The sequence below is a fragment of the Scyliorhinus canicula genome, chromosome 6 (genome assembly GCF_902713615.1).
Source record: "Scyliorhinus canicula chromosome 6, sScyCan1.1, whole genome shotgun sequence".
Taxonomy (NCBI): Eukaryota; Metazoa; Chordata; class Chondrichthyes; order Carcharhiniformes; family Scyliorhinidae; genus Scyliorhinus; species Scyliorhinus canicula.
This window is the reverse complement of record NC_052151.1, coordinates 107560465-107583951: the sequence shown is the minus strand read 5'-3', so window position 1 is coordinate 107583951 and position 23487 is coordinate 107560465. Positions and strand designations below refer to the sequence as shown.

General features: G+C 53.6%; 1 protein-coding gene across 5 annotated transcripts in view; it reads right to left on the bottom strand.

Annotated features, from left to right (window-relative positions):
• The window catches only part of LOC119967378 (venom phosphodiesterase 2-like), a 192065-nt gene that overhangs the window by 140080 nt on the left and 28498 nt on the right, over nt 1-23487 (bottom strand). For 4 of the 5 annotated variants that reach the window (XM_038799870.1, XM_038799869.1, XM_038799871.1 and 1 more), the window contains exon 3: nt 6835-6867. The exons of the other annotated variant lie outside the window; for it this stretch is intronic. In XM_038799870.1, coding sequence (XP_038655798.1) covers nt 6835-6867 — 33 coding nt within the window. The remainder of the gene's footprint in view (nt 1-6834; nt 6868-23487) is intronic. 5 annotated transcript variants of the gene reach the window in all.

Sequence of the window (23487 nt, the reverse complement as noted above, 5' to 3'; positions counted from 1 at the left end):
CTCGGTGGCAGGCTGCTCGGTGGCAGGCTGCTCGGTGGCAGGCTGCTCGGTGGCAGGCTGCCGGCTGCTCGGCGCAGGCTGCTCGGTGGCTGGCTGCTCGTGGCTGGCTGCTCGGGTGCAGTGCTCGGCTGCTCGGCTGCATGCTGCTCGGTGGCAGGCTGCTCGGTGGCAGGCTGATCGACTGCTCGGCGGCAGGCTGCTCGGCTGCTCGGCGGCAGGCTGCTCGGCTGCCGGCTGCTCGGCTGCAGGCTGCTCGGCGGCAGGTTGCTCGGCGGCAGGCTGCTCGGCGGCCGGCTGCAGGCTGCTCGGCGGCAGGTTGCTCAGAGGCAGGCTGCTCGGCGGCAGGTTGCTCGGCGGCACGCTGCTCGCGGCAGGTTGCTCAGCGGCAGGCTGCTCGGCGGCAGGCTGCTCGGCGGCAGGCTGCTCGGCGGCAGGCTGCTCGGGCGGCAGGTTGCTCGGAGGCAGGCTGGGTCACTGTAATGACAGAATGGCTCAGAAAACCCATTCACAAATGAAGTAAAAGATGCCAAAGACTGCTGCTCGGCTGCAGGCTGCTCGGCGGCCGGCTGCAGGCTGCTCGGCGGCAGGCTGCTCGGCGGCAGGCTGCTCGGCGGCAGGTGCTCGGCGGCGGCTGCTCGGCGGCAGGCTGATTGGCGGCAGGCTGCTCGGCGGCAGGTTGCTCGGCTGCAGGCTGATCGGCGGCAGGCTGCTCGGTGGCAGGCTGCTCGGCTGCTCGGTGGCAGGCTGCTCGGCGGCAGGCTGCTCGGCGGCAGGCTGCTCGGTGGCAGGCTGCTCGGCGGCAGGCTGCTCGGTGGCAGGCTGCTCGGTGGCAGGCTGCTCGGCTGCTCGGCGGCAGGCTGCTCGGTGGCAGGCTGCTCGGTGGCAGGCTGCTCGGCTGCTCGGCTGCAGGCTGCTCGGTGGCAGGCTGCTCGGTGGCAGGCTGCTCGGCTGCTCGGCGGCAGGCTGCTCGGTGGCAGGCTGCTCGGTGGCAGGCTGCTCGGCTGCTCGGCGGCAGGCTGCTCGGTGGCAGGCTGATCGACTGCTCGGCGGCAGGCTGCTCGGTGGCAGGCTGCTCGGTGGCAGGCTGCTCGGTGGCAGGCTGATCGACTGCTCGGTGGCTGGCTGCTCGGTGGCAGGCTGTTCGGTGGCAGGCTGCTCGGCTGCTCGGCTGCATGCTGCTCGGTGGCAGGCTGCTCGGTGGCAGGCTGATCGACTGCTCGGCGGCAGGCTGCTCGGCTGCTCGGCGGCAGGCTGCTCGGCTGCAGGCTGCTCGGCGGCCGGCTGCAGGCTGCTCGGCGGCAGGCTGCTCGGCGGCAGGTTGCTCGGCGGCAGGCTGCTCGGCGGCCGGCTGCAGGCTGCTCGGCGGTAGGCTGCTCGGCGGCCGGCTGCAGGCTGCTCGCGGCACGCTGCTCGGCGGCACGCTGCTCGGCGGCAGGTTGCTCGGCGGCAGGCTGCTCGCGGCAGGCTGCTCGGCGGCAGGCTGCTCGGCGGCAGGTGCTCGCGGCAGGCTGCTCGGCGACAGGCTGCTCGGCGGCAGGTTGCTCGGCGGCAGGTTGCTCGGCGACAGGTTGCTCGGCGGCAGGCTGCTCGGCGGCAGGTTGCTCGGCGGCACGCTGCTCGGTGGCAGGCTGCTCGGCGGCAGGCTGCTCGGCGGCAGGTTGCTCGGCGGCAGGCTGCTCGGCGGCAGGTTGCTCGGCGGCCGGCTGCTCGGCGGCAGGTTGCTCGGCGGCAGGCTGCTCGGCGGCAGGCTGCTCGGCGGCAGGCTGCTCGGCGGCAGGTTGCTCGGCGGCCGGCTGCTCGGCGGCAGGCTGATCGGCGGCAGGCTGCTCGGCGGCAGGCTGCTCGGCGGCAGGCTGCTCGGCGGCAGGCTGATCGGCGGCAGGCTGCTCGGCGGCAGGTTGCTCGGTGACAGGCTGCTCGGCTGCAGGCTGATCGGCGGCAGGCTGCTCGGTGGCAGGCTGCTCGGCTGCTCGGTGGCAGGCTGCTCGGCTGCTGGCTGCTCGGTGGCAGGCTGCTCGGCTGCTCGGTGACAGGCTGCTCGGCTGCAGGCTGATCGGCGGCAGGCTGCTCGGTGGCAGGCTGCTCGGCTGCTCGGTGGCAGACTGCTCGGCGGCAGGCTGCTCGGTGGCAGGCTGCTCGGCGGCACGCTGCTCGGCGGCAGGTTGCTCAGCGGCAGGCTGCTCGGCGGCAGGCTGCTCGGCGGCAGGCTGCTCGGCGGCAGGCTGCTCGGCGGCAGGTTGCTCGGAGGCAGGCGGTCACTGTAATGACAGAATGGCTCAGAAACCCATTCACAAATGAAGTAAAAGATGCCAAAGACTGCTGCTCGGCTGCAGGCTGCTCGGCGGCCGGCTGCAGGCTGCTCGGCGGCAGGCTGCTCGGCGGCAGGCTGCTCGGCGGCAGGTTGCTCGGCGGCCGGCTGCTCGGCGGCAGGCTGATTGGCGGCAGGCTGCTCGGCGGCAGGTTGCTCGGCTGCAGGCTGATCGGCGGCAGGCTGCTCGGTGGCAGGCTGCTCGGCTGCTCGGTGGCAGGCTGCTCGGCGGCAGGCTGCTCGGCGGCAGGCTGCTCGGTGGCAGGCTGCTCGGCGGCAGGCTGCTCGGTGGCAGGCTGCTCGGTGGCAGGCTGCTCGGCTGCTCGGCTGCAGGCTGCTCGGCGGCAGGCTGCTCGGTGGCAGGCTGCTCGGCTGCTCGGCTGCAGGCTGCTCGGTGGCAGGCTGCTCGGTGCCAGGCTGCTCGGCTGCTCGGCGGCAGGCTGCTCGGTGGCAGGCTGCTCGGTGGCAGGCTGCTCGGCTGCTCGGCGGCAGGCTGCTCGGTGGCAGGCTGATCGACTGCTCGGCGGCAGGCTGCTCGGTGGCAGGCTGCTCGGTGGCAGGCTGCTCGGTGGCAGGCTGATCGACTGCTCGGTGGCTGGCTGCTCGGTGGCAGGCTGCTCGGTGGCAGGCTGCTCGGCTGCTCGGCTGCATGCTGCTCGGTGGCAGGCTGCTCGGTGGCAGGCTGATCGACTGCTCGGCGGCAGGCTGCTCGGCTGCTCGGCGGCAGGCTGCTCGGCTGCAGGCTGCTCGGCGGCCGGCTGCAGGCTGCTCGGCGGCCGGCTGCAGGCTGCTCGGCGGCAGGCTGCTCGGCGGCAGGTTGCTCGGCGGCAGGCTGCTCGGCGGCCGGCTGCAGGCTGCTCGGCGGTAGGCTGCTCGGCGGCCGGCTGCAGGCTGCTCGGCGGCACGCTGCTCGGCGGCACGCTGCTCGGCGGCAGGTTGCTCGGCGGCAGGCTGCTCGGCGGCAGGCTGCTCGGCGGCAGGCTGCTCGGCGGCAGGTTGCTCGGCGGCAGGCTGCTCGGCGGCAGGCTGCTCGGCGGCAGGTTGCTCGGCGACAGGTTGCTCGGCGGCAGGCTGCTCGGCGGCAGGCTGCTCGGCGGCAGGCTGCTCGGCGACAGGCTGCTCGGCGGCAGGTTGCTCGGCGGCAGGCTGCTCGGCGGCAGGTTGCTCGGCGGCCGGCTGCTCGGCGGCAGGTTGCTCGGCGGCAGGCTGCTCGGCGGCAGGCTGCTCGGCGGCAGGCTGCTCGGCGGCAGGTTGCTCGGCGGCCGGCTGCTCGGCGGCAGGCTGATTGGCGGCAGGCTGCTCGGCGGCAGGTTGCTCGGCGGCCGGCTGCTCGGCGGCAGGCTGATCGGCGGCAGGCTGCTCGGCGGCAGGTTGCTCGGTGACAGGCTGCTCGGCTGCAGGCTGATCGGCGGCAGGCTGCTCGGTGGCAGGCTGCTCGGCTGCTCGGTGGCAGACTGCTCGGCGGCAGGCTGCTCGGTGGCAGGCTGCTCGGTGGCAGGCTGCTCGGCTGCTCGGCTGCAGGCTGCTCGGTGGCAGGCTGCTCGGTGGCAGGCTGCTCGGCTGCTCGGCGGCAGGCTGATCGGCGGCAGGCTGCTCGGTGGCAGGCTGCTCGACTGCTTGGTGGCAGACTGCTCGGCGGCAGGCTGCTCGGTGGCAGGCTGCTCGGTGGCAGGCTGCTCGGCTGCTCGGCTGCAGGCTGCTCGGTGGCAGGCTGCTCGGTGGCAGGCTGCTCGGCTGCTCGGCGGCAGGCTGCTCGGTGGCTGGCTGCTCGGTGGCAGGCTGCTCGGTGGCAGGCTGCTCGGCTGCAGGCTGCTCGGTGGCAGGCTGCTCGGTGGCAGGCTGCTCGGCTGCTCGGCGGCAGGCTGCTCGGTGGCTGGCTGCTCGGTGGCTGGCTGCTCGGTGGCAGGCTGCTCGGCTGCTCGGCTGCATGCTGCTCGGTGGCAGGCTGCTCGGTGGCAGGCTGATCGACTGCTCGGCGGCAGGCTGCTCGGCTGCTCGGCGGCAGGCTGCTCGGCTGCCGGCTGCAGGCTGCTCGGCTGCAGGCTGCTCGGCGGCAGGTTGCTCGGCGGCAGGCTGCTCGGCGGCCGGCTGCAGGCTGCTCGGCGGCAGGTTGCTCAGAGGCAGGCTGCTCGGCGGCAGGTTGCTCGGCGGCACGCTGCTCGGCGGCAGGTTGCTCAGCGGCAGGCTGCTCGGCGGCAGGCTGCTCGGCGGCAGGCTGCTCGGCGGCAGGCTGCTCGGCGGCAGGTTGCTCGGAGGCAGGCGGTCACTGTAATGACAGAATGGCTCAGAAATCCATTCACAAATGAAGTAAAAGATGCCAAAGACTGCTGCTCGGCTGCAGGCTGCTCGGCGGCCGGCTGCAGGCTGCTCGGCGGCAGGCTGCTCGGCGGCAGGCTGCTCGGCGGCAGGTTGCTCGGCGGCCGGCTGCTCGGCGGCAGGCTGATTGGCGGCAGGCTGCTCGGCGGCAGGTTGCTCGGTGACAGGCTGCTCGGCTGCAGGCTGATCGGCGGCAGGCTGCTCGGTGGCAGGCTGCTCGGCTGCTCGGTGGCAGGCTGCTCGGCGGCAGGCTGCTCGGCGGCAGGCTGCTCGGTGGCAGGCTGCTCGGCGGCAGGCTGCTCGGTGGCAGGCTGCTCGGTGGCAGGCTGCTCGGCTGCTCGGCTGCAGGCTGCTCGGTGGCAGGCTGCTCGGTGGCAGGCTGCTCGGCTGCTCGGCTGCAGGCTGCTCGGTGGCAGGCTGCTCGGTGGCAGGCTGCTCGGCTGCTCGGCGGCAGGCTGCTCGGTGGCAGGCTGCTCGGTGGCAGGCTGCTCGGCTGCTCGGCTGCATGCTGCTCGGTGGCAGGCTGCTCGGTGGCAGGCTGATCGACTGCTCGGCGGCAGGCTGCTCGGCTGCTCGGCGGCAGGCTGCTCGGCTGCAGGCTGCTCGGCGGCCGGCTGCAGGCTGCTCGCCTGCAGGCTGCTCGGCGGCAGGTTGCTCGGCGGCAGGCTGCTCGGCGGCCGGCTGCAGGCTGCTCGGCGGCAGGTTGCTCAGAGGCAGGCTGCTCGGCGGAACGCTGCTCGGCGGCACGCTGCTCGGCGGCAGGCTGCTCGGCGGCAGGTTGCTCGCCGGCCGGCTGCTCGGCGGCAGGCTGCTCAGCGGCAGGCTGCTCGGCGGCAGGCTGCTCGGCGGCAGGCTGCTCGGCGGCAGGTTGCTCGGAGGCAGGCGGTCACTGTAATGACAGAATGGCTCAGAAACCCATTCACAAATGAAGTAAAAGATGCCAAAGACTGTTCCATAATAGTTGATTCAACACCAGATGTGACTCATGTGGACCAATTAACATTAATTTTAAGATATGTGTCCAGTAATGGTGAAGCTCTAGGGTGATTTATTTGTTTTGTCTACCTGCAACCTCATACTTTTGAGTGTCTGGAAACAACGATTTTGGATATCATTGCAAATTTAGGGTTGGACTTCAAACATTGTCGTAGACAGGGCTTCGATAATGCCAAGTATACGGCAGGAAAATATTCTGGTCTACATGTAAGACTGAACAGTGCAAGCCCCTGTGTATGATTCATCTCATGTTCCGCTCACTCCCGCAATTTAATCTGCAATGCAGCAGCTGAATCCTGTGAGGAACCTATACAGTTTTTTGACTTTTGTTCAAACGTGTCTGCCTTTTTTTCGATTCCCACACATCGGGATGGAATATGTTGAAATCACACTTGGAGCAGTCAAACGGTAAACAATTGACGGTCAAAACAATTTCTGACAGTCGGTGGTCCGCTCGTGCAGGTGCTGTTTTGGCTTTGAAAATCAACTTTGTTGACATAAACAAAACCTTATCAGACATAGCCATGTCAAATTCAGAAAAAAACACATGTGAAAGCTGAAGCAAAATCCTTAGCTGAGAAGTTTCAAAAGTATAATATTGCTGTTTCTACCGTTTTGTGGAACTGTTGACTTCAAGGGACAAATGCTGCCAACAAATCGCTGCAAAATGTTAATACAACTTTATTGAATGCTGCACAATTATTAGCCAGTTAAAAGGTTCTGTCATGGAAGTTCGAAATGTCTATAGCTCAGTGAAGATCAGAGGAACTAACATTAGCAAATAATATAGGTCCCATTGTTGATGAGAAGTGTACAAGACGCAGGTATTTTTTCGATTAAATTAGACAATGAAATCACTAAAACGGAAATAGAAGATCAATGTTGAGACTGTGCATGTTATTTGGGACACAGTAATGGTGCAATTGCAGAGCAGAAGTGAATCTCTGTACAAAACTGTTGATCTATATGTTGATTTTCAACTGTAGGTTTGGATGAGAATGCTAAAAGCTACTGCAGTAAGAAATTAAGTGAATTCTGTCAGGAGGACATAGACACAAATCTTTTTGATTAAGTGAAACAATTCATTCAGTTCATCTATAATGATGAGCTCTGTGCTTCGAGATCACCCACTGATTAGCACAGACTTGTACGTGATGGTTTGCTGACAACCTTAGCAAATGTAGAAACCATTACGAAAATATTTTTAACAATACCTTTCACAAATGCTTCCAGTGAATGTTCTTCTTCTGTATCAAAAGAAGATTTAAATTATTTGAGAAGTATGATGAGACAGGAATATTTCACAAGTTCAGCAATATTGACGAGCAAAAGTGCACCTTTACATGATTTGACCTACAATTATGCAATTGATGTTTTTGTGAAGAATAAGTATCGAAAAATGGACCATTGCTAGTCTGATATTGTGGCTGCAGCTGGTCACATGCTGATAGTTGTAACCTGTCAAGACTGGCCAACAGAAATTATCTACAGGACAACGAATGGAACCCTGCAGACAGAACCACTGGTATTTCACTTGGACTGGACACTCCACCCACATGAATTTACAGCAGTAACGGCCGGGATTCTCCAATCCTGCAGCCAAGTTCTGACGCTGGCGTGAAAAGTAGCGCAAGCCACTCTAGTGTCAACGGGCCTCACCTGGCAGCTATCCACCCCTTCCCAGGGGGCTAGCACAGCGCCGGAGTGGTCTCTGCAGCTCCGGCTCCCAAAAGCCGGCGTGCCACGGCCGGCGCATACGCACTACGGCCAGCACGTGTTCGCACATGCGCGTGGGTTCCCGTCTCTGCGCCGGTCCCCGGACAATATGGCAGAGCCTACAGGGGCCCGGCACGGAGGAACATAGGCCCCCACGGAACGATCCTGCCCACTGATCGATAGGCTCCGATCATAGGCCAGGCCATGGTTGAGGCCCCCCCCGGGGTCGGATCCCCCCGCCCCCATCCACCAGGATATCCCCCGCAGACAGAGGTGCAGCCGGGTGGGACCATACGTAATCCTCGCTGGCAGGACTCGGCCGAACACGGCCCGGAGAGTCACCGGTGGGTGCTTGCAATGGCCCCCCGAATGGCGCGCCGGCGATCCTGCGGCTGCCTGAAAATCGGCGCCGGAGAATCGGCAAGCCGGCACCAGGGCGGCGTGGCACGATTCTCACCTCCCCCCGCCCCCGGGGATTCTCCGACCCAGCACAGAATGCAGCGCGACCCCAGTCCTGGCCTGGCCTATGATCGGAGCCTATCGATCAGTGGGCAGGATCGTTCCGTGTGGGGTCAGAGAATCCCGGCCAATCTCTTTGATTTTGTGAGAGGAAGTAAGGAAGTTAACTTTTGAAGCTGTGGGACTCTGAAATATACTAAATGGCCTGTGCTGCAGTGATGCAATCGGCTGATTTTTCTATCTTGTTGCTCATTGTTTGCTCGCTTCAAGATACACACAGCAACGTTGGCCGTCTTTCCCGTCATTCTGTCTTGGATTTCAATGCAGCGATTATTCATATAGGCATGTTTTTACAAGTTGAAAAGAACTAAAACAATGATAAATTTGAGTATTTTTGTGGCTTGTGTCTCTGCATTCTGCAGGGCGAGGGAGGGTAGGAGCACAACAACATGAGGGGAGGAGTGTGACATCATTGTGGTAGAGGAGCATGATATTATTGGGGGCCCCAGAAATGAAAGTCAGCATGGGACGCCACGAAGAGTAAATCCACCACTGAGTCAGGTTCCACTGCCTACCGTGGTGAGATTTGAACCCATGTCCCCGGGGCAAAGTCCAGACCTCTGGCTTACTAGTTCAATGACACTGCCACTATGCCACTATCTCCTCCTGTTTCAGTTGCTTGTTTTGGGCTCTTAACTTATTTAACAGCCTCCTATGTGGCACCTTGTCAAAGGCCTTCTGGAAATCTAAATTAGATCACGTCCACAGGTTCTCCTGTGTCTAACTTCCTTGCTACCTCCTCAAAGAATTCAAACATATTTGTCAGACCCTCCCTGCCTCCAATGATTCCTGAAATATCATCACCAATGCCTCCACAATTTCCTCCGCTATCACTTTAGAATCCTGGGGTGTAGTCATAGAACATAGAACATAGAACGATACAGTGCAGTACAGGCCCTTCGGCCCTCGATGTTGCACCGACATGGAAAAAAACTAAAGGCCATCTAACCTACACTATGCCCTTATCGTCCATATGCTTATCCAATAAACTTTTAAATGCCCTCAATGTTGGCGAGTTCACTACTGTTGCAGGTAGGGCATTCCACGGCCTCACCACTCTTTGCGTAAAAAACCCACCTCTGACCTCTGTCCTATATCTATTACCCCTCAATTTAAGGCTATGTCCCCTCGTGCTAGCCACCTCCATCCGCGGGAGAAGGCTCTCGCTGTCCACCCTATCTAACCCTCTGATCATTTTGTATGCCTCTATTAAGTCACCTCTTAACCTTCTTCTCTCTAACGAAAACAACCTCAAGTCCATCAGCCTTTCCTCATAAGATTTTCCCTCCATACCAGGCAACATCCTGGTAAATCTCCTCTGCACCCGTTCCAAGGCTTCCACGTCCTTCCTATAATGAGGCGACCAGAACTGTACGCAATACTCCAAATGCGGCCGTACTAGAGTTTTGTACAACTGCAACATGACCTCATGGCTCCGGAACTCAATCCCTCTACCAATAAAGGCCAACACACCATAGGCCTTCTTCACAACCCTATCAACCTGGGTGGCAACTTTCAGGGATCTATGTACATGGACACCGAGATCCCTCTGCTCATCCACACTACCAAGAATTTTACCATTAGCCAAATATTCCGCATTCCTGTTATTCTTTCCAAAGTGAATCACCTCACACTTCTCCACATTAAACTCCATTTGCCACCTCTCAGCCCAGCTCTGCAGCTTATCTATGTCACTCTGTAACCTACAACATCCTTCCGCACTGTCTACAACTCCACCGACTTTAGTGTCGTCTGCAAATTTACTCACCCATCCTTCTGCGCCCTCCTCTAGGTCATTTATAAAAATGACAAACAGCAACGGCCCCAGAACAGATCCTTGTGGTACGCCACTCGTAACTGAACTCCATTCTGAACATTTCCCATCAACTACCACTCTCTGTCTTCTTTCAACTAGCCAATTTCTGATCCACATCTCTAAATCACCCTCAATCCCCAGCCTCCGTATTTTCTGCAATAGCCGACCGTGGGGAACCTTATCAAACGCTTTACTGAAATCCATATACACCACATCAACTGCTCTACCCTCGTCTACCTGTACAGTCACCTTCTCAAAGAACTCGATAAGGTTTGTGAGGCATGACCTACCCTTCACAAAACCATGCTGACTATCCCTAATCATATTATTCCTATCTAGATGATTATAAATCGTATCTTTTATAATCCTCTCCAAGACCTTACCCACCACAGACGTTAGGCTCACCGGCCTATAGTTACCGGGGTTATCTCTACTCCCCTTCTTGAACAAAGGGACCACATTTGCTATCCTCCAGTCCTCTGGCACTATTCCTGTAGCCAATGATGACCTAAAAATCAAAGCCAAAGGCTCAGCAATCTCTTCCCTGGCTTCCCAGAGAATCCTAGGATAAATCCCATCCGGCCCCGGGGACTTATCTATTTTCACCTTGTCCAGAATTGCCAACACTTCTTCCCTACGCACCTCAATGCCATCTATTCTAATAGCCTGGGTCTCAGCATTCTCCTCCACAATATTATCTTTTTCTTGAGTGAATACTGACGAAAAGTATTCATTTAGTATCTCGCTTATCTCCTCAGCCTCCACACACAACTTCCCACCACTGTCCTTGACTGGCCCTACTCTTACCCTAGTCATTCTTTTATTCCTGACATACTTATAGAAAGCTTTTGGGTTTTCCTTGATCCTACCTGCCAAAGACTTCTCATGTCCCCTCCTTGCTCGTCTCAGCTCTCTCTTTAGGTCCTTCCTCGCTTCCTTGTAACTATCAGACGCCCCAACTGAAACTTCATGCCTCATCTTCACATAGGCCTCCTTCTTCCTCTTAACAAGAGATTCCACTTCTTTGGTAAACCACGGTTCCCTCGCTCGACCCCTTCCTCCCTGCCTGACTGGTACGTACTTATCAAGAACATGCAATAGCTGTTCCTTGAACAAGCTCCACATATCCAGTGTGCCCAACCCTTGCAGCCTACTTCTCCAACCAACACATCCTAAGTCATGTCTAATGGCATCATAATTGCCCTTCCCCCAGCTATAACTCTTGCCCTGCGGGGTCTACTTATCCCTTTCCATCACTAACGTAAAGGTCACCGAATTGTGGTCACTGTTTCCAAAGTGCTCACCTACCTTCAGATCTAACACCTGGCCTGGTTCATTACCCAAAACCAAATCCAATGTGGCCTCGCCTCTTGTTGGCCTGTCAACATATTGTGTCAGGAAACCCTCCTGCACACATTGTACAAAGAACGACCCATCTAATGTACTCGAACTATATCTTTTCCAGTCAATATTTGGAAAGTTAAAGTCTCCCATAACAACTACCCTGTTACTTTCGCTCTTTTCCAGAATCATCTTCGCCATCCTTTCCTCTACATCCCTAGAACTATTAGGTGGCCTATAGAAAACTCCCAACAGGGTGACCTCTCCTTTCCTGTTTCTAACCTCAGCCCATACTACCTCAGAAGAAGAGTCCCCATCTAGCATCCTTTCCGCCACCGTAATACTGTCCTTGACTAGCAGCGCCACACCTCCCCCTCTTTTGCCCCCTTCTCTGAGCTTACTAAAACACCTAAACCCCGGAACCTGCAACAACCATTCCTGTCCCTGCTCTATCCATGTCTCTGAAATGGCCACAACATCGAAGTCCCAGGTACCAACCCATGCTGCCAGTTCCCCAACGTTATTTCGTATACTCCTGGCATTGAAGTAGACACACTTCAAACCACCTACCTGAACACTGGCACCCTCTTGCGAAGTCAAATCTGTGCTCCTGACCTCTATACTCTCAATCTCCCGTACCCCAAAACTACAATCCAGGTTCCCATGCCCCTGCTGAATTAGTTTAAAACCCCCCCAAAGAGCACTAACAAATCTCCCCCCCAGGATATTGGTGCCCCTCAGGTTCAGATGTAGACCATCCTGTCTATAGAGGTCCCACCTTCCCCAGAAAGAGCCCCAGTTATCCAGAAATCTGAATCCCTCCCGCCTGCACCATCCCTGTAGCCACGTGTTTAATTGCTCTCTCTCCCTATTCCTCATCTCACTATCACGTGGCACGGGCAACAACCCAGAGATAACAACTCTGTTTGTTCTCGCTCTGAGCTTCCATCCTAGCTCCCTAAAGGCCTGCCTGACATCCTTGTCCCCTTTCCTACCTATGTCGTTAGTGCCAATGTGGACTACGACTTGGGGCTGCTCCCCCTCCCCCTTAATAAGTCCATCGGGTCCACGTGATTTATCCACCTTCAGATCTTTCAGTTTCCCCAGAACCTTCTCCTTAGTGATGGTCAGACTGCATACAACGATGTGGAGCAGCAAAGCTGTTCATGGAGCAGGTCGTCATCATCCTCCATCCCATTGTCCAGACGGGTGATACTGCAAACACAGTGCCCCCATCCAGTAGTGTGGCAGGTAGGAAGCACGGAGGAGGTGCAAGAGCCAGGAGGAGGGGGGTGTGCTGGGAGGGAGGGTGCACAGTAGGGGGGTGACTGAATGGGTGGATATGTGTGGGGGTGGGTCGGGACGGGCCAGTCGAGCCTCCGGTGGCCGAGTCCCCTAGTCGGTGGCTGCCGGGCCCCATGCCCTATCCATCCTGGCCCTCCTCCGTATCCTCCTCGTCGGCCAAGACCTGCCGGTCTTCCTCCTCTTCCACTACGTCGCCACTATGCTGCATATTGGCGGCACTGTAGAACAATGGTTTGCACTGTTGCTTCACAGCTTCCCAAGTTCGATTCCCGGCTTGGGTCACTGTCAGTGCGGTGTCTGCACATTCTCCCTGTGTCTGCGTGGGTTCCCTCCGGATGCTCCGGTTTCCTCCCACAAGTCCCGAAAGACGCGCTGTTACGTAATTTGGACATTCTGAATTCTCTCTCCGTGTACCCAAACAGGCGACTAGGGGCTTTTCACAGTAACTTCATTGCAGTGTTAATGTAAGCCTACTTGTGACAATAAGGAGAATTATCATTATAATGTTGTGGAGGAAGCAGCAGGCTAACACAATGTTGGAGACCCTTCTAGCGCTATACTGGATATCCCCACAAGAGCAGTCCAGGCAGGGGGCAGGGGTGAACATATTAGTGATCTGTAGTGATCAGCATATCTGTATGTACATAAGGGGTTAATGTATAGTCATAACTGCTGAGTGATCACTAGATGGCAGCACTAACAAGGGGTACAAAGACAGACTCAATCTGAGTTCCCGGCTCTTTGTGTGTACTGCGACTAGTGATCTGGGGTGAAATTCTCCGACCCCCAGCAGGGTCGGAGAATCGCCTGGGGGCGCCTAAAATCCCACCCCCGCCGTGGCAGAGATTCTCCACCACCCGGGAAGTGGCGGAGGCAGGAATCTCGCCACTCCGATCGGAGATGCCCCTGCGGTGATTCTCCGGCCCGGATGGGCCGAAGTCCCGCCGCTGGGAGGTCTCTCCCGCCGTCGAGGTTTAAACCACCTCTGGAACGGCGGGCTCAGCGGTGCGAGCAGGCCCCCGGGGTACTGGGGGGGGCGATCGAACCCCGGGGGGTGCCCCCACGGTGGCCTGGCCCGCGATCGGGACCCCCCCGCTCAGACTGCGGGCCAGTGCCCTGGGTGCACTATGTCAGCGTCAACTGGCCGCTGACGTCACTGCCGGCGCATGCGTGATATGGGGGTTCTCTTCCGCCTCCGCCATGGTGGAGGCCGTGGCGGACGCGGAAGAGAACCCCCATATCACGCATGCGCCGGCAGTGACGTCAGCGGCCAGTTGACGCTGACGTCACTGCCGGCGCATGCGCGGACCGGCGAAAGCCTTTCGGCCAGCCCCGCTGCCGGGGGCGCCGGTTCTTTGCGCAGGTCTTCTGGTGGCAACCGCTCTGGCGCGGGGCTGGCCCCCAAAGGTCAGGGCGCGACCCCTGAGTGGTTGGCGCCACTCCCCTACTCCGGGACCCTCCGTCACGCCGGGTAGGGGAGAATGCCACCCCAGAGGTGTAGAGAGTTAGCTCAGAGTGCAAGTGTAGTTAATCATAGTTTATTCAATTTTGTTTATTTAATAGCTAGTAAAAGTATTGGAGTAAACAAACTCACAAGTTAATTGTTACTCAATAAATTATTTGATTTATGGAGGACTACGAGCGTTAATCAACATTGAGTTTAAGAGCATCTTGGTATGAAGCAAATGAGTGACATATATTACAGTAAGTAATATAACAGGGGGCACTGTTGTGGGGTAGTTCAGGCACGTGGGCCGGCCAAAAGTGGGGGACTATTTTGCGGGCCGCATCCGCGAGCGGCATCCGCCATGAAACATGCTGCAGCCACTGCAGGCTGCCGCTGTGCGCATGTGCAGCCACGGTCCCGGCAATTCTCCAGGCCGTATCGGCAGCTAGTGTGGGGTGCTCTACGCTTCCTCCCCGTTAGCCCCCCAGCAAAACAAGGAATCGGTGGCCGTTTTACGCCTGTTTTCCTTCAGCCGGCGTGGGGACATAGTCTCCAAATCGGAGAATCCAGCCCAAGGATACTGGTCCAAAATGTCTTATCCGTATTATAGCCTCCGTGAATTGTATTCTCACTTACTTTCCTTTTGTTTGAAGAATGCAAATTAAACCAGATCAAATAGCAACTGGCTGAGAAACAGCTGTGGGCTAAACATATTTTTTATTTGCGGTAACAGTCAAGTAAACATTTGTATCATCAACATTATGGGTTTTAACTTATTGCAAATCCACTGTAAAATGAACAGCTACCACAAGGCAAAAAAAACATTTCAAGCCAGATTGTTTTCTAAAAGTCAATTAAATCCTTGAAACAGGATATTTCTTTTCCACAGAATCTGCTTTCCAAAATTGGACTTACGTAAGAGAATTTACAGTTCCATTTCTTATTTATCTTGAAACCGCAAGACTTATTTTTATATACAGCTGAAAGACTGCATTTTACTGAAGACTTTCTGTGGTATTCAAACGAGGATGTGGCTGAAGGTTTCAGAATATTTGCCGTTTTACCCAATTAAAGGTTTTCTATTATCATGATACTAATTTTAGTTTTGTGTTTCAGCCCATGGTTTTCACTTTGGTGTTCAGAACCCTCGAAAGGACTGAGCACCAATAACAACTTGCATTTATATCACACCTTTAACTTGGATAGTGCCCAAGATGCTTCAAAGGAACATAATAAGAAAACAAATTCACACTGGGCCAAAGACAAACTAAAAAGAGGTGTGCTTTCAGGGGTATCTTTGAAGAAGGAAAGTGAGGCAGAGATGTTATGGGAGGGAATTGCCATTTCTGCTCCTAATTCATATTTTTGTATTCATGTCCGTATAATTCCAGAACTTAGTGTGTAGGCAAATGGCTAATTCAACCAGCTTGACTTCCGGTGGGGGCTGTAAGTTGCACAACAAGTGGCTCCCATCTGGGAACTCTTTCTTGGATATTTTTGGTCCGATGAACGGGCAACAAACCCGGAAAACAACACACATATCTGACCCCCATCAATAACCCAATCGATGCACCAGGCAGGACGCAAAGGGATCAATAGTCAGAACAAAACCACAGCATCAGAGCCACTGGAACTGTAGGCAACACAAAACCAAAAATGGAGGACCTTGCAGACCCGCAACTCTAATCACAAGCCCACATTTTAGCATTTCATAGCACAGCACAAATTCATCCAGTATTGTACAAGAAAAATATGGGTTGTAAAGAAATAGAAAAACATATTGCTTGTTCAACATGCAAATCCCAATGAAAGGTTGCATTCGCTTTATGAGTGGATGCTGAATGAGCTATTAGTAATTTAAACATAGCTTAAAGATGTTGCTGCACGCATAGGCAAGCAAGATCTGGCTATAAATAAACTATCAAATTCAAACAATAATTACCACAAACATTGGGTGCGATCTACTAGCCATGTTGCACCCGAAATGCAGCGTGGACAGGTGCAATGTGGCTGGTAAATGGTGGGAGACCCCGCTTCCGTGATCCATCCAGCTCACTACTCCTCGCAAAATCTTATGCGATCTCTTAGGACGTCACGATCTGAAGCCAGCCTGTTGTGGGCAGGGTCATTTTTTGGAAAATCTGCATATTAGAGCAAGACAGCTAGTCTCACTCGAATATGCAGTTCCCTGAGGTAACCAAGGCTTTGGTATTCATCCCTTTCACCTTGGAGACCTCTGCACTCTTGGGGTCTCCCAAAGGATCAGGGGCCCCCAGGTGTTTTCCCTCTGAGCACGGTGACACCCAGAAACTGTTAGTGCCACCCAGACACCCTGGCACTGCCACCTGGGTGCCAACCTGGCACTGTTCGGAGGGGGGCCAGGGGCCGAGTCGAGAGCTTGGGAAGCCATTTAAAAATGATGTCCCGATCTCACTACACTGAGAAGTTCCATCGGGCGGCACTGCTCTGTGCAGAAAACAGGGGCTGAGTGCGCCCTGGGTGTGCGTTTCCTGCTGAGGCCCCTTATCTAACCAGCTGGATGTTAAATAGCGGGATCTTTTTCAGTTTCATGGAAAACACACGGCTAAACATACGCACTATAAAACATAGTTCCCATTTGGTTAGATCAGGTCTATTTTCACAGTGACAAGCAGCATGGTTTAATTTCACAAAATATAATTGTACAAATACTCCCTTAATTTAATCAAGTAAAGATTAAAATGTACGGTGGCACAGTGGTTAGCACTGCAACAGCACTGAGGGCCCGGGTTCAATTCCAACCCCGAGTCACTGTCCGTGTGTGATTTGCACGTTTTCCCTGTGTTTGCGTGGGTCTCACCCCCACAACACAAAAGATGTGCAGGCTAGGTGGATTGGCCACGCTAAATTGCCCCTTAATTGGAAAACAATTTAATGGATACTCTAAATTTATTTTGAAAAAGGTACCAACGCTGCAAAGGTAAGTGTAGCCCCCAGGGGAAGGACATGCCTGGGCAGTGCCAACCTGGCAGTGCCAGGGACGTGCCCTCTGGCAAGCTCCATTGGAAGGATGGGGTTCCCTTTGTCTGTGTGTGTGTGGGGGGAGGGATGGTAATGGCTGACCAGGTGCTTTTAAGGTTTTTGGGGATCTGCTTATCCATGGGGGCAGGGGACGGGGAAGTATATTTTTCAACGCTGATTGGGGCACCCTTCAAATAGGGCGTCTTGATCTCTGCTGTGGAACCACCTTCTTCCAGTAACAGTCAGATTGGATTTGTCCTGCTTTTTGTAGATGGGACATACATGAGCAATTGCCAGTTTTTGCAGCTGTGCTGGAACAGCCTGGTGAGGGATGGGGCTAATTCTGGAGCACATGTCTTCAGAGGTTTTGGTTGTGGGCTCACTCAGCTCTGTCTAGGGTACACAGTTTCCATTGTTTGGCACGCAAATAGCTCTGCTTTATAAATTCACCAGGTTGCCACCTCACTTTTAGGTATGCCTGGTGCTGTACATGACGTGCTCCTCTGCACTCATCATTAAACCGGAGTTGATACCATGGCTTGATGGTAATCATAGAGTGAAGGAAAATGCTGAGCCAAGAAGTTACAGACGGTGGTTGAATACAATTCTGCTATTGGCTGATGGCCCACTGTGCCTCATGCATGCCCAATTTTGTGTTGGTTGATTGGTTCAAAGTCAATCCCATTTAGCACAGTGAAAGTGTCAGACAACAGGATGAACTGTGTCCTCAGTGTGAAGATGAGACCACTCTTTCCAATACTGTCATGTGACAGATAAATTGGTGAAGGCAAATTTCCTTCTTGTTGGTTCCTTCACCACCTGCTGCAGGCCCAGCTTGGCAATTATGTTATTCAGGAATCGCCAGCTTGGTCAGTCATGGTGCAACCCAACCAGCCTTGGCGATGGGTTTTAAAGTCCTTCGAGAAAACTTTGTGTACCCTAGTGGGACAATTCAATGTGGGCAAAACCCAAAAGATGTTCTGCAAGCTGTTAGGATCTTGTGCTGTGAAATGCAGGTCCGTTGTCTGACCAACATCTCTCAAATTACTTTTGCAGCACTGGCTGTCAATTTGATTACTTCAGTGCTGGTGTTTGGGAGATGTGGTTCAACACAGCTAGGTAGGTACACTGGCCATTTCTTCAGGAACTCCCTGCTTCAAAGGAAGATCAGTGAGAATCCTGGAAATGTCAAAATTAAAGAGGAGACTGGGGAGCCTCAATTTCAATTCTACGTCATAGAGCCCTCCCCAGAATCAGATAAATTTGATATAGAATCATAGAATCCCTACAGTGCAGAAGGAGGCCATTTGGCCCATCGAATCTGCACCCTACCTAGGCCCACACCCCACCCTATCCCCGTAACCCAGTGACCCAACCTAACCTTTTTGGACACTAAGAGGCAATTTATCATGGCCAATCCACCTAACCTGCTCATCTTTGGATTGTGGGAGGAAACTGGAGCACCCGGAGGAAACTGCCGCAGACACGGGGAGAATGTGCAAACTCCTCATATCCAGTTGCCAAGGCTGGAATTGAACCAGGATCCCTGGGCTATGAGGCAGCAGTGCTAACTCACCGTGCTGAGTGATGCTGCCTTAATTGTCAAGCACTTTTTAAACTGTTTCTCGCTACTTGCTCTCCAGGTATCTTTGCAGCATCCTTGAGCACGGGTGAGGTCCCGGAGGACTGGAGAATTGCTAATGTTGTCCCTTTGTTTAAGAAGGGTAGCAGGGATAATCCAGGGAATTATAGACCTGTGAGCTTGACGTCAGTGGTAGGCAAACTGTTGGAGAAGATACTGAGGGATAGGATCTATTCACATCTGGAAGAAAATAGACTTATCAGTGATAGGCAGCATGGTTTTGTGCAGGGAAGGTCATGTCTTACAAACCTAATAGAATTCTTTGAGGAAGTGACAAAGTTAATTGATGAGGGAAGGGCTGTAGATGTCGTATACATGGACTTTAGTAAGGCGTTTGATAAGGTTTCCCATGGCAGGTTGATGGAAAAAGTGAAGTCGTATGGGGTTCAGGGTGTACTAGCTAGATGGATAAAGAACTGGCTGGGCAACAGGAGACAGAGAGTAGTGGTGGAAGGGAGTATCTCAAAATGGAGAAGGGTGACTAGTGGTGTTCCACAGGGATCTGTGCTCGGACCATTGATGTTTGTGATCTACATAAATGACCTGGAGGAAGGTATAGGTGGTCTGATTAGCAAGTTTGCAGATGATACTAAGATTGGTGGAGTTGCAGATAGCGAGGAGGACTGTCAGAGAATACAACAAAATATAGATAGATTGGAGAGTTGGGCAGAGAAATGGCAGATGGAGTTCAATCCAGGCAAATGCGAGGTGATGCATTTTGGAAGATCAAATTCAAGAGCGGACTATATGATCAATGGAAGGGTCTTGGGGAAAATTGATGTGCAGAGAGATCTGGGAGTTCAGGTCCATTGTACCCTGAAGGTGGCAACGCAGGTTGATAGAGTGGTCAAGAAGGCATACAGCATGCTTGCCTTCATCGGACGGAGTATTGAGTACAAGAGTTGGCAGGTCATGTTACAGTCGTATAGGACTTTGGTTCGGCCACATTTGGAATACTGCGTGCAGTTCTGGTCGCCACATTACCAGAAGGATGTGGATGCCTTGGAGAGGGTGTAGAGGAGGTTCACCAGGATGTTGCCTGGTATGGAGGGTGCTAGCTATGAAGAAAGGTTGAGTAGATTAGGATTGTTTTCGTTGGAAAGACGGAGGTTGAGGGGGGACCTGATTGAGGTCTACAAAATGATGAGAGGTATGGACAGGGTGGATAGAAACAAGCTTTTTCCAAGAGTGGGGGTGTCAGTTACAAGGGGTCACGATTTCAAGGTGAGAGGGGGAAAGTTTAAGGGAGATGTGCGAGGAAAGTGTTTTACGCAGAGGGTGGTGGGTGCCTGGAACACTTTACCAGCGGAGGTGGTAGAGGCGGGCACGATAGCATCATTTAAGAGGCATCTAGACAGGTATATGAATGGGCGGGAACAGAGGGAAGTAGACCTTGGAAAATAGGAGACAGGTTTAGATAAAGGATCTGGATCGGCGCAGGCTGGGAGGGCCGAAGGGCCTGTTCCTGTGCTGTAATTTTCCTTGTTCTTTGTTCTTATGCCTGGAAATCACATTTTGGTTCTTTTGATTCTGTCAAAGTTGTTGACTGGTCGCGCTTGATCCTGCTACTCTGCTGGTATATCTGTGCACTTGTCTAATCAAATGATACCATCGTTAACAATTTATAACTTCTGGAAAACTGGAGATATTTGCCAGTAATCAGCTTGTCTGTGTAAAGATGGTGGGCTCGATTCTCCATCCTTTTCCCAATGGCACGGAGAATTGGGTGAAAAAAAAATCGGGATTGGCGCGATCCTCCAACGCCCCCGCTGGCGGCAGGATTGAGATTCATGACCATGCACCAGCGGGAGGATGTAACTGATGTAGCCGCGCACAAGGGCAACCTGACTAAAGGAACCCCATCAGGGACATCCTGACCAGAGGTGATCAGAGGGACCCACCCCCTGCACAGACCCCCTCCCCAGAAAAGAGACGCCTCTCTTGAAGTTAGACAGCAGTGAAACAAATCACAGCTAACAAAAAAACAATGAAAAGTACAGCCCAGGAACAGGCCCTCCAAGCCCGTGCCGACCATGCTGCCCGACTAAACTAAAATCTTCTACACTTCCTGGGTCCGTATCTCTCTATTACCATCCTATTTATGTATTTGTCAAGATTCCCCTTAAATGTCACTATCGTCCCTGCTTCCACCACCTCCTCCGGCATCGAGTTCCAGGCACCCACTATTCTCTGTGTAAAAAAACTTGCCTCGTACATCTACTCTAAATCTTGCCTCTCGCACCTTAAACCTATGCCCCCTAGTAATTGACCCCTCTACCCTGGGGAAAAGCCTCTGACTATCCACTCTGTCTATGCCCCTCATAATTTTGTAGACCTCTTATCAGGTCTCCCCTCAACCTCCGTCGTTCCAGTGAGAACAAACCGAGTTTATTCAACCGCTCCTCATAGCTAATGCCCTACATACCAGGCAGCATCCTGGTAACTCTCTTCTGTACCCTCTCTAAAGCCTCCACATCCTTCTGGTAGTGTGGTGTCCAGAATTGAACACAATACTCCAAGTGTGGCCTAACTAAGGTTCTATATAGCTGCAACATGACTTGCCAATTCTTATACTCAATGCCCTGGCCAATGAAGGCAAGCATGCCGTATGCCTTCTTGACTACCTTCTCCACCTGTGTTGCCCCTTTCAGTGACCTGTGGACCTGTACACCTCGATCTCTCTGACTTTCAATACTCTTAAGGGTTCTACAATTCACTGTATATTCGGTAGACCTTCATTAGACCTTCCAAAATGCGTTACCTCACATTTCTCCGGATTAAACTCCATCTGCCATCTCACCGCCCAAGTCTCCAGACAATCTAAATCCTACTGTATCCTCTGACAGTCCTCATCGCTATCCACAATTCCACCAACCTTTGTGTCGTCTGCAAACGTACTAATCAGACCAGTTACATTTTCCTCCAAATCATTTATACACACTACAAACAGCAAAGGTCCCAGCACTGATCCCTACAGAACACCACTAGTCACAGCCCTCCAATTAGAAAAGCACCCTTCCATTCCTACTCTCTGCCTTCCATGACCTAGCCAGTTCTGAATCCACCTTGCCAGCTCACCCCTGATCCCGTGTGACTTCACCTTTTGTACCAATTTTCTGTAACAATTACCTGGAGGCTCCTCGCATCCATTTTTCAAAGAACAGCTCTGACCTGTATTTCAACCTCTCAGATCCATTAACTGCAAGCCATTAATTCGAGTTGTGGACTGTGATTGACAGCTTCCACAAACCAGCTGCAGTTTTGTTTTATTCATCCCTTCATGGATGAGTAACTCTAAGTGGTGAAAACCCAATGTTTACAAACATGAACCACATCAGAGAGGTAAGTGCACTCCAATCACTCAAGCACATGATTGCAATACACTTACCGCTCTTTGATGGTATTATGGAGGTCCGGGAACTAGTTAGTGAGTTCCTGGGAGGGGTGGATCGGGTCACCGCCGTACTTCAGGGTAGAGGGGGTCACCAAAGCAAAGCAGTGCGGAAGGGGGTCTGTTTTCCTGTGGGGGCTGAGGAATGGCTGTCTGCGGAACTTCATTATCAGCCTGAACATTCAAAATGGCGGCCCAATAACTGGATTCTATCTGGAATCCCTCGTATTCCTCGCCAGGCATAAATTTTCAAGGGATACGGAATTGCCTCCCGATTTGCATTCGCGAGGGCAAAATAAATCAGTTGCAATAAATTACTTTGGAAGTATGACACATGATCGCATAACTGATCTTAATATTTCTCCAAGATGAGACTACAGTACCCTGATAAGGATCCAATGCTGCTGCGGTTATACATACACATTATCTGGCATCTTATTTGGCTTAACCCTCCAAAGAATTGTAACACAGATTGACAAGCTCCTAACCTTTTTGTTCATTTAAATGTCACACCAGTTGCTGTAAGGCAGGCCTGGCATTTGTGAGCAACTATTGTAGCCTTGAGAAAATACCTGAAATCTACCTGAATTAGTTAGCTTTCACCAAATATACACTGATAGCTTCAAGCCCATTTCGAGGTTGAGTACATTAACCGGGTGGCATTTGAACGTGACATCGAAAGTCCTACTCTTTGCATTAATTCTTAAAATGGACCCTTGTTCCGTCTGTAACCAGTCACTGTTTGTCGATGTACCATTTGTCAATGTACTCTGTTGATTATTCTTTTTGTTTACTATGTATGTACTGTGTACGTTTCCTCGGCAGCAAAAAGATGCTTTTCACTATACTTCGGTACATGTGACAATAAATCAAATCAAATCAAAAATCAAAATCAAATCAAAATCAAGTCCACTTTTGGCTGTTCTGGTTGATATTAAACATTCCATAAACGAGCAGGGGACTGCTTTGCCATCTGGTCCAGCATTCCCCATTCAACTAACATGAAAGAAGAATTAGGCCTGTCATTTCTCTCGATGCTTTTCATAAAATGGCAGCCTCATTTTTCTACACAATTCAATTTATGTGAAGTGCTTTCAGAATATTTTTGAGAGTTGTAATAACAATAAGTTGTAACTGTATAGCAACCTCAAAATACTATTGTCCTGAGGTATGTCATAAGAGCATTCTGAAATGAAACTCGATGCTGAGCTACGTAGAGAGAATCACAGAATAATAGAATCCCTACAGTGCAGAAGGGGGCCTGTCGGCCCATCGAGACTTCACCGACCCTCAGAGAGCACCTTACCGCGGCCCAATTCCCCGCAACCCCAACTAACCTTGGGACACGAAGGGCAGTTTAGCATGGTCAATCCACCTAATCGGCACATTTTTGGACTGAGGAGGAAACCCGAGCACCTGGAGGAAACCCATGCAGACACAGGAGGACGTATAAACTCCACACAGTCACCCAAGGTCAGAATCGAACCCAAGTCCTTGGCGTTGTGAGGTCACAGTGCTAACCACTGTCCCACCCCCAGAGATATTAGGGTAGATGATGCAAAGCTTGGGGTCAAAGAGGTAGATTTTTAAAAGAGTCCAAAATGAGAAAAGAGGGACAGAGAGGTGTAGGGAACGTTTATGAGAATTTGGGACCCAGGCAACTGAAGGAAGGGTCACTAATGATGCAGCA